Raw genomic sequence first — 11,510 nt, 5'->3', positions numbered from 1 at the left:
GCTGGCTCCTACCCTGGGGGTCTTCAAGAGGAGGCTTGATGCCTACCTGGCTGGGATCATTTGAGCCCAGTTTTTTCTCCTACCCAAGCAGGGAGTCGGACTTGAAGATCTACAACGTCCCTTCCGACCCGACTTCTATGATTCTGTGATTCTCTGATTTCATATTTGGCCTTTAATTTGCTCAAGGTGTTCTCTAACCTCATTCTTGGGTATGGCTTAGCCACTTCCATGGAAACTTTATGAAAAAAAAAAATTCAGGCTGAGACAGCTCTAGTAGGAAAATCCTAACCCAAATGGCTGAAGTTTGGCAGAAGTTTTATATGCACCTGACAACGGGGTCTTTATATTTGAAAGTATTGACTAACTTTAGCTATAGGAATACCTTCTGCTTGTATGCATGCATGTGTAACATCCTAGGACTATTTGGCTCATCCTCTCTTACGCACCTACTGCTACTGAATACCATAGGCTGCTCCATTTTCTGCATCCTATTACTTTAGAGGTTTTAGCACCATTGTACTAGATGGGATGGGATATTAGGAAGGCCCTGCCAGGCCTTCTACAATTCTGAAGATCTCTAGGAGTGAAAGACTTTCCTCCTGACACTTCTTTGCCCCCAAAAATCTAGCAACATTCTCTTTTGTGGATAATGTGTGGAAGTAGGCTGACAGCTGCCACAATCAGCTCACTTAATGCTGGCATTCGCCCGACTTGTGGAAAGGGCTTGGGAAGTCTCAGCAGTGTGCAGAACTTGGACTGTTGTCTGTTAAGAATATGATCTGATTTATGATAGGTTTTTTTTTTTTTTTTTTCCTTACTTAATGTGTTTGGAAGCAACCCCTCTGCAGTTGTATGAAAAAACCCAGATTCATGTAGTCAAGGTTTTACAAATCACTCTTGCAGACAGTGCAGCTATTGTTTCAGTACTGTACCTTATAGTGTAGTGGTAGCAAATCTATTCTTTTTGCAGTACTGGGTGCCCATGCAAGCAAGAAGGAAAACCATAGCATTTATTTTTAATCCAAAGATTAACTTCTTTGTGGTTCTTCAAGTATGTATTGTTGTGGCCGTCATTGTCAGCCCATATTTGTGTGCACTTGGAATCTTTTTCCAAGCAGCCACACCTGTCAGGCTTATGCATGCACTTAGTGCTGCTTTTTGCTCCTGTGAAGAGGTATAAAAGATGGAGCAGCTGTGACCCACCCAGAGGCAGCGCAACAGCACCTAGGCAGGCCATGATCCTCTACTTGTTCTTAAGTCTTTTAACTTGTTATTTCTGTAGGTTTTGTTCTGTTTTGTGAAGCTAAGAAATCCAATTTGGAAGTTTCCTTCTCCCTACCCCCGAGAGTGCCTAGCTACCATCATAGCACATGCTGAACTTGTGGGGTTTAAATCCTGTCCAGCAGAGGTGCCGAGTATATGGAGGAGTCCGAGGGCCCTGGCCACCCTTGGGAAAAGGGCTGTCACTTGAAACGTGTATAACTTTCCACATGTCCATCATCTTGGGTCCCCTGGCAAACGTAAAAGTCGGTGCCTGTGTTATCCAACATCTTGTTTTAGGCCTTTATTCACTAGGTACAGCAGGAGCCTCCTGTTTCGGGGGAGGGTGTTTCCAGGAGAAATACTTTGTCTGCTGTTCATTCATATCTTGTACTTGAAGGTTAGGGTAAATTAAGTCCAAATTGCATTTACCTCTGCAATCATGAAAGTTTGTCTGACCCTGAAGAGATAGAAACTACCCAGCTGAAATCAAAAAGACTTGCTTTGATGACAGGCACTATTCCCCTATTTTGAGGAGGGAGAACAGGACATAAAAAAAGTGCTAAAACCTTTGGTGCCCTTGGTTCAGATCCTGACTACTTCAGTAGTGATATCAGCAGCATTATTAGCCTCAACACTGGTAATGACGACATTGCCCCCAAGACGGACAGACCCATGTCCATGCTTCATAAAGAGTAGAGCAGAAGTCCCACATCAAATGTAAGTGGAGCTCTGCGTGTGCAGCAAAATCATCCTGCAAGGAGGGTGGGAAGCACTACTTCGGGGACACATTTTCTGAGCCGTCATTGGTGTCAAGGTCTGAAGACAAAGCACCAGTCATGGGGAATCAAAGAATGTTAGGGTGGAAGGAACCGAAGGAGGTCATCTAGGCCAACCATCTGCTAAAACAGCCCCTTTAACTGCCTAGCCCAGGAGTTTTCAACCCTTTTTTAGTTGGTGTACCCCTGGCAGCTGGATGTGGAGGAGGGGGTGGCATGTGGCTGGGTGCCGAGCAGTGGCAGCCATGTGCGAGCTTGCCCCCCCCTCCCCCCCCACACCCACCTGTATGGCCCACAGAGGGGTGCTGCTACCTTTGCCCCACCCGCCCTGCTCCTGGGAGGCAACAGCACTGAGTGGTAGGTGGTGGTGCTCTATCCCTGCTCGCCCATGCATACCCCCTAGGGCCTTCCCATGTACCCCCAGGGGTACGCCTACCCCTAGTTGACAACCCCTGGCCTAGCCCACTCTTAAACTTTTGTTGGAGATTCAAAGGTGCAAGACAGACTAACTCTGATGCTGCGGTCCACAGCTTTGCTGAGCAGAAAATCTTTCCCATTTTCAAGCTATGCTATGATAGACACTTCTGTAGTCCTTCTGTTCTGGGAGCCACAAGGATTAACACTGCCACCAAGAGCAGGCAAACAGCTGCCTGTTTTGAACCTAGTGAAAGGGCTTTATTCCTTTCACCTTATTTTTGAAGTGGAAAAACACAGCCAGGTAATAATACCCAAGAGCTTTCAAACCTTACATGAATTTCAAGTAGTATATGAAAAGAACAGGTTCCCCAAAGAGATCCAGGGCCACAGCAGGTACAATGGTGTGCAATGCTTGTGTGCATCTGGAACTCCTGAGACAGGTAGAAACCCTCGGAAGAACCTACGTCTTTAGCAACCAGATGAACGAGTACTACTCCCGCAAGGACTTGAGGGCGGCAGTGAAACGGAAGAGGGGCTCTGAATCATGATGTGCTGAGGTGCCTTAGGACATTGGAGGTCAACATGGTAGTGTAAGAATGATGTTGTAGTTGTGATGGTCCAGAAATTGTGAGAGGCAAAAATTTCTTAGGTGATGCATTTTATGTGACTAGTTGTGTAGTTGCGGTAGTTAGGCAAGCTTTTGAATGCAAAACACTCTCCTTCAGGGCTGACATCAAGAAGCCAGGCACAGCATAGTAAAGAACAGCAGACTTTACTATGTTGTTTTTTACTATGTTGTGCCGGAGTCCATGGGATCAGACCTGAGGAAGAATGTCTTGTATTTGAAAGATTGTGTAACTCTCTCGTAACTGCATAGTTGGTCCAATAAAAGATATCACTGTAAGGCAGCCCATGGCTTCAGCCTGAATTACAGAGCTTCCCCTTGCTGGAAGCTGTTTGGCTCAGTACTATTTTGCTATAACGCTGATTTTTAAAATTGATACCTGATTCCACTTAGTGCTCAGTGAGTTTTGCTATAATGCTCGCAGTTGCCATCTTGGGTCATCAGTTTCTCTTAACTCTCGTTTTTTCTAGAAACAAAAGCACTAAGCAGGAGTTGCTTGTACCATCTTTGAGGCTGGATGGTTACTTTTGCAGCTTGGTATCGGGTAGTAAATTGCTTGAATACATGCTAACGGTTTATTGCTTCATTAACATGTTAATCCCTACTTTAAATGTAATGTCTGCCAGGGCCTGTTACTCAAAGGTTTTGGGTGTACGTGCATGAATTCCACAATTTGTGGACTACAGTATCTCACTTAGTGTAGGAATAAGTAGCCTTTTCTTTTCATACCTGTTCTAGTGGAGCTGGTTAATATCAAAGCATTGTTACTTTGAGGCATATCCTTTCAACTATTTCTGTCTGGGATTGTGACTGTAGCTTTATTACAGCAGTAGTTCATAAGTCCCTGGGAACAGTGTTTTGAGAACTTGAGATTTGTAACATGCTTTCAGATGGGTTTTTTTTTTCCTTTCTCTTTGACAAGGTCTAGAAAACACCAACAAGAACAGCTCTGAAAAATATCATAATATCCAGCCAAACAAGATTTTTCATGATTTTGTAGACTTGCCCCTGAATTTTTTATATAGCTATGCAAGATCCCTTTCAGATTTACAATTTAATTCACTAGCATCTATTTTTAAGGGAGCATTTTCTCTCATGTCACTAAAAAGGCTTCTGCACAATACTTAAACCATACTTAATATCTTTATTTTTAGGCATTTCTGTGATGTTCTTTGGTCTACTTTTGACTCCATGCTTGCCATATGGTAAATGCGGACAGGTCTACATATGTATACAATTCGAGTCCTGGGGAGATTAAAATATACTTGAGAAGTCTAAAAAATGACATACAAGGAAGACTTGAGATTATTTAGACTGGAGAAGAGATGTGTGAGGGGGATTTTGTAATTCTGCAAATACAAAGGGGGCTTTATAAAAGAGGATGGTGTTTGGTCATTCTTTGTCCACAGAGGGGAGGACAAAAATAAATGGGCTTAAAACCATAAGAAAGGATATTTGGATGAGATATTAGGAAGAACTTTCTGGTTTGGGACTTAACCTGAACTTAAAAATGTCCAAAAAGGCAATCTCAAATGGTTTAGGCAGTGATGTCCTCCCCTCAGCAGGGGGCTTGAAGAGGTGACGTCCTAAGGTCTAACTTCGCCCAAAATACATTTTTTTCAGGATTTTTGCTTTGGGGTGGAGGTTCTCTCGTTCTAGAGAATCTAGGCAATTATCTTCATTCTCAGGGTTACAGGATTTGAGATTAACAGCCAAAACCTGGTTCCTCCCAAACCACCTTCCCTACTCAGCAGAAGCCTGCAGTCTTAATCTCCAGTGACTTCCATATCTGCCCAGTATCTTCCGGAAGAAGCAGCAAGTCCTGTTCCCTGCCTCCGCTCCTGCCGCACAGGTCATCTCCCTGCGCTTTCCATTTAGCCATTCTTCAATAAGTGGGGCTCCAGGCTGCTTTATTTCTTTCTTAAGTTTGAAAAGTTGAGAGTAGTCTTTGCAAAAAAATTGTCTTTAAATCAAACTACTTCTCTGGCTCATTGTTGCAATAACTGCCTGTCTTCAGGCAGAAAACTTGAGCAGCAGTGTAAAGCAGCTGTAGCAAGCAAATTCTTCTGCCTGCTATCTCTGCATCAATTCATAGCTGTTTTTCCTCTGCCTTTTTTACCTTTTAATCTGCTTGAATATTTATATTGGCATAAGCAGATAAATGGTTTGAAATCTCTTATGTATATTTTGAGGTAGAATATTTGTGTAGAAATATGCATTTGGGAAAGGACTAGGCATTTGGGCTGATAGGTACTTATTGCCTGCATTAAACAGTATTCATATTGGGTGTGTATGTGGGCCTTTCTGGACACAGCTTTTTCTATTGTGTGTCCTATTTTTAGTTATTGCTTGGAGGTTATCTAACCATGCTTTTGAAATGTAGTGACTGACATACTCAAGCTACTGACTTAACATACCAAGCTACAGAGTCCATTTTGCAAGTGTATGGGACAAGTGTGTGTGGTTAACAGGAAAAGTTATTTTAACTGCACGGTTCAGTTTCTGTTCAAACCAGCTTGTTTTTCAAATCAGAAAAAATAGAGAAGACTTAGGGAAATTTTGACCCTTACAGGTATTTCTTCAGGGTACTCTGAAAATAGTTTTTGAATTGAAATATGGTATCTACTAGTAGGTGAATTATAATTAAAATAATTATTCTGCTTAACTAAGGGAATTCTAAACATAAACCTCCCTATTCAGCAGGATAATCATTATCCTTTTTCTTATCTTTCTTGAATCCCTCCTTAATTCTGTTGGACCCGTGTGAAAGGAGTGAGTTATGCTGTAGATCATTCATATACAGGTGATTTGAAACCCACTTAATTCACAGCAGGTTGCTGAGTGACAGATGATCTGTACAGCTGTTTGCTGCAACTTTGTACTTCAAAGGGTATGGTTTCTCCAGTCAGCTGTAGTCCTGCACCACTGATAAGAAAATGGGGTCCTTTGAAGTAGGGCTTTTCCCTCTGCAGCCATTTTCTGTAACTGTAGTACAGGCAGTCCTCGGACTTAGGACACAGTTGGTTCCTGAAAACTGCATCTGAAATTAAAACGTAACTCGGGACTGATTTTTTTTTTTTTTTTTTTTTTTTTTTTTCCCATAGGAAACAATGTTATAAATGGGGGATTGGTTCCTAAACCAAAGCCTGATACCCTATATTCACCAAAAATAACCCAGAACTTTGTACTCCGTCAATTATAGATGAGTAATATAGCAACATTAATGTATTTATATTGTAAATAGTGATCACATTGATTTGGAAGGACTTCTTTGAGCTGACTTTGCTGGACTTTTTGAAGGGCTCTTGGTTGGACTTTTCTCAGGACACTTGGTTGCAGGTTCTTTTGGAGCCTTGTCTGCTCTAAAGAAAATGTCTAAGGAAGTTTGGCCAGATGTTCTCCAGGGAGATGGGCGATGCAGCAGATTTGTTCGCTGGCGTGGCATTGGGTCGGATCAGGCATTGTAAAGTCAAAACTGATGTCGAAGTTGAAACAGGGTGTCATTTTATAAATGTAACTCGAAACGTTGTAAGTTGAGACTGCTTGTTTACCTTTTATTACTTCACAACCCCCCTTCTTCTTGGTGGGTAAGGACCTAACCCCATAAAGTGTATGGGTTCCACTGTAGTCCAAAATATGTGGCCCAGCAAAGCTGCTGAACATTTAATTAAAAATAAATAAATCTCCAGTTGTAAACTCTCTTGGTTTTTAATCAATTTTGCAATCCTTTGTAATGAATGGGGTATATTTTATTGTATAGTTGGAGTATTATATTGTCTGATATAGAATAGTAATTGTGGGTAAGAAATACTGTATCTACATCATGCTAGCAGAAACTTCTTGGGGATTTTATTCTGATTTGAAATGACTTTATGCACTCAGTTTCCACTAGCACTGATTAACTTTCATGCAAATTCTCTTCACAGTGGATCTCAATCTTTTTAGACTTGAATCATTCCTGGATAGACTTGAAGCACCCCTTAGAAAATGCAGGCTCTCAGTTTCTACTTTTTTTTTTTTTTTGCTTACAGAGAAATAGTAGACCAGTTTCTGTTGCAAAGAACTCAGAAAGACCACAACTCTGGATTTCTGTTTGAAACCTCTGAGTTTATCTTGTGAATACTATGTGTAAGCCTAACAGTGCTAACATTGTGGCATCTTGCAGAACCCTTGAAAGGATCTCAAGGCACCCCAGGGTGCTGTGGCACCCTGGCTGAGAACCACTGGTCTACAGTGCCCATTACTGGGAACATAGGTTTGCAAAAGAAGTGTGATGATTTCCAGTGATGATATTTAAAAGCATATAGCATTAACTTCATTTTTTTTCTTTTCCAGGTTCATGTTGGGGAGAGGTCTGAAACGCAAACTGAGTGACTATGAGGAAAACATGGCTGGTCTCTCAAGTGCCTTTGATTCCAGCCGGAATCTAACATATCCACTTAAGAGGCAGTTAGTGCTGAACATGTGCCTCACCAAGTTACAAACATACAGAATGCTGGTGGAACCAGACTTGCACCGCTCTGTCCTCATAGCCAACACAGTGAGGCAAATTCAAGAAGAGATGAGACAAGAGACTAGCCAGCAGCCAGTTAATGTCTGCAATGGCATTGGCCTTCATTCTCAAAACTACCCAGGAGTTGATTCAGCTGGAATTTCTGCACAGTTGCTTTCAGGTGTTAACCAACAAGAGTCTAACTGTTGTGACTCACGGTCTGCGGAGGAGCCAATTGAAAACGGTCTGCTCATGGTTTCAGATGATGACATGTCATCTGCCATTTCCTCCATTCTGAAGGATTTGGATTTCATGGAAGACATAAGCCCACCTACCTGTTTGGTTCCTGCTGGAGATGATCAGCCAAAGTCTCCAGAAAATGTAGGTCTAAAACTAGAAGATGATAGGCAAGAGTTGAAGGGAGCTGAATGTGTGTTTGGTTCCTTTGAAATTTCAAATTCCACCAGTTACTTGAAGGATTTGGCTATAGACGACATCTTTGAAGATATTGACACTTCAATGTATGATTCGGACTTCTGTTGTCCTCCACTGATGCCGTCCAGATTACCCCCTGCTACTACAGAAGAAACATTGAAAACCTTCCCAACTTGCAATTCTTCCCCCACAAACAATATTCAGATATGTAGAACAGATCTGAGTGAGCTGGACCACATCATGGAAATTCTTGTTGGATCCTGATATTTATTATTTATCCAAAGATACTTTTCTATACTGCCACTTAACTATGGTTTGACGATAAAGCCACTGGGAAAGTTTTATAAAGAATTTTCTTAAAATGAAAAATGCAATTGTCCCTGGGTGATTCTTTTAAAATATTTCCAAAAGTTATAAAGCAAACAAGTGGCAGATATTTTTTTAAAAAATGAAATATTTATTTAAGAAATTGTGCAATCATCTTTTTCCTTCCACAGTGTTTGTATGGAAATATGCACATGCCCTTCCCAGCCCTCATTCCCCTCTGAATAAACTTTATGTGCAATTTTTAATTTATCTGAAGAATTTACATGTAAAATGAATTTCATATAAGGTGGTCTCTTACTAAGACTAGATTTTATTTTTAATATTGAAATGCATGCCAAGCAGGCATACATTGAGTTGCATGTTCGGATAGTACAGATCCGACAGCATTACTAGAGATATGGGTATATTTTAAAAATATTGAGACACAAATCTTTCTTCACTTTGGTTAGAAAACCAGACTCGAGACACTTGTCAGCAAAGTATCTTGCATTTTCTAAAACATTCAAAACTATTTATTTTTGTAAATTTTATAGTCTTTCTACATTTTACTATGTTGTTCATCATAGCTTAAATATGAGTTTCTAGGTGGATGTGGCTAGCACTACCTCTCTAAGCTGAAATGCTTTAACTGTTTCTAGTGCTTTGTCAAAGACTACAGATTTTTTCCTTTTTTGTTCCTGGGTGGTGAGGGTTTTTTCTTTACGGGGAGAAAATCCTTTTAATTCATTGAACCGATCCTTTGTTTGACAGTGATGTAGCTGATTTGTGAAATTAAGGGTATTAAATGTTTATAATTTGTACAAGTATTTACAAATGTAATTTATATGTAGATTGTCCAATTTAACATTTTTCTGTCAGTATTATGTGCTTAGATTTTGAATAATCTTGGCATTCTTTAAATTAGCGTTTAATATGTACAGGTAGGTCTTTTTTGTTCTTTATGGAGAACACTGTTTCTCAGTCTTGTTTTCACTACAGAGCTAGATGATTTTTATGTGCAATATTAAATACACACATTTGCACACCTGGCATCATGGAGCAAAGTGCTTTAAATTTGAACTTGCAAAGTAGCACCTTTGGAGGGTACCTGAAGAGCCAACATCTCTATATCCTTTAAGAGACAACTTAAGAAACTATTTCTTGTCATAATAATCCTTATTGTTTAAATTACTCCTAAATATTAATTTAAAAATGGTGAGTCATCTCTGAGGAAGTACCATCCTGCAGCTGTGAGCTCAGGGTCTCGCCACTCGTGTGCAGCACCAGGACTGGCCTTCGTGTGAAGAAAGCATGTCTGTCTTAGATATGGATGACCATCAACAGTTCCTTGTAGTTAGCAAGGGGGGGCATTATCTGTTTGTTTTGTTTTTACATCTATATAAATGCATTTATTAACTAAAGATGAGGTTTGCAGTGAGAATTATTTTTCCCTGGAGTAGTCTGATCTTTTTTTCCCCCCCAACTCAAACTGGGATCCCTGGAGGTGCTTTCTGAATAAGGTATTTGGCCACCTGTATTTTTCTAGAAACTTGCATTGTAGCCTTCAAAGCCGCAGCGCATTTATAACATATGTAGTTTTAAAAGCATCGCTGTTCCACCTGACAGGATAACTGTTGTCCATGTCCCCTTTTTTTTTCCTCATCCAGAAGATGTGCAGCTGTAACCATGTAGCCATCTTGGCTATTGTAGTATTCTGTTTTTGGGGAAAAAAAAAAAGTTTTCTCCCCTTTACACTCGCTCTCTCCTAATACCTGTGGAAGTGATCTAAAAGTGCTCCAGCTGAGCTTTGTCTCTTCTGTGTGAGGCATCTGCACAGCAGCAGAATGGTGGAGGAATGCACCCAGAGTGTGTCCAGAAACAAGGAACAAAATCCTGGCATGGGCAAATTCCATAGGAATTTTGCCATTAACTCTACTGGGGCCAAGGTTTTTTTTTTTTTTTTTAATTCAAGGGCTTTACATATGCTGCAGCACAGAGTAACCGATCCTAAATTGAGATTTTTAGATCATGTGACTCATAGCTACTAGCTAGCCAATCAGTACAATCAGGTCCCTCAGAATAGTGTAGAATCAGTTTAGGCCATATCTTCTCAACCATCTGAACTAGGCTCATCGGGGGAAGGAGAAGGTGAGGGCGGAGGAAGCCTCGGACCACTAAAGCAAGCAGTATAGCCCAGCCTAGACTGACAAGCGGAACATATACACAGGTAAGAAACAGGGGCCAGTGCACACATCCACAGGAGGCCTCAAATGCCTCTACACAAATGCCCGTAGTATGAGAAACAAGCAGGAGGAACTTACCCTCCTGCTAGCTGACACCAACCCAGACATAGTGGGGCTCACTGAAATGTGGTGGGACCCAATGCATGACTGGGCAGCGAATATCAAGGGCTATAGGCTGTACAGGAGGGACAGGACAGGGAGGAAAGGCGAGGGTGTGGTGCTCTACATTAAGGAGGAATATATATCCTCATCAAGTAGCACAGAGTCAGGGGAGGGGCAGACTGAAATGCTCTGGGTTATAATACAAGGCACTTGAGGAGAAAGAGACTTAACGGTGGGGTCTACTACAGACCTCCCCACCAAGGAGAAGAGCTAGACCAGGAATTCTCAAGTCAGCTCACGGAGGCAGTTAGGTCAAAGGACGTGGTCATCATGGGGAACCTGAACTTTCCAGACATCTGCTGGGAAGGGCAGTCAGCCAGGTCTGACCGCTCATGTAGGTTCCTAGCCCAAATGCAGGACCTCCATCTAACCCAGGAGGTGCACAGCCCCACCAGGAGAGACGCCTTGTTGGACCTGGTGCGGGCCATGGGTGATGACCTGGTGAGGGGGCTGCGGGTGCTCGACCACCTGGGTGACAATGATCATCGCCTGCTGGGATTCACCATCCACTGCAAGATGGCAAAGACCTGCAGCAAGGCAGCAGCCCTAGATTCGGGAGGGTGGACTTCAATGAGCTAAGGAGAATAGTTGGGGAGGCACTGAGGTCCCGGAAGGGAGGGGAACCAGGTGTCCAAGAAGAGTGGTCGCTCCTTAAGGAGACGATCCTCCAAGCCCAAAGGGAAGTAATCCCAACACGGATCAAAGGGAGCAGGAGGTCATAAAAGCCCCCATGGCTCACCAAAAGCATCTGGGGGTGTCTCCTAGCTAAAAGGGAGGCGCACACCCAATGG

General features: G+C 42.0%; 1 protein-coding gene across 1 annotated transcript in view; it reads left to right on the top strand.

Moving 5' to 3' along the window:
- The window catches only part of LOC109320634 (SERTA domain-containing protein 2-like), a 20,844-nt gene extending 10,809 nt beyond the window's left edge, over positions 1 to 10,035 (top strand). The window contains exon 2 of the mRNA XM_019550812.1: positions 7,417 to 10,035. Coding sequence (XP_019406357.1) covers positions 7,421 to 8,272 — 852 coding nt within the window. The 5' untranslated portion in view covers positions 7,417 to 7,420 and the 3' untranslated portion in view covers positions 8,273 to 10,035. The remainder of the gene's footprint in view (positions 1 to 7,416) is intronic.
- The last annotated feature ends 1,475 nt before the right edge of the window (positions 10,036 to 11,510 follow it).

Source organism: Crocodylus porosus, unplaced genomic scaffold, assembly GCF_001723895.1.
Source record: "Crocodylus porosus isolate Cpor-Errol unplaced genomic scaffold, CroPor_comp1, whole genome shotgun sequence".
NCBI lineage: Eukaryota > Metazoa > Chordata > Crocodylia > Crocodylidae > Crocodylus > Crocodylus porosus.
The sequence above is the reverse complement of the archived record's forward strand: the minus strand, read 5'-3'. Positions and strand labels throughout refer to the sequence as shown.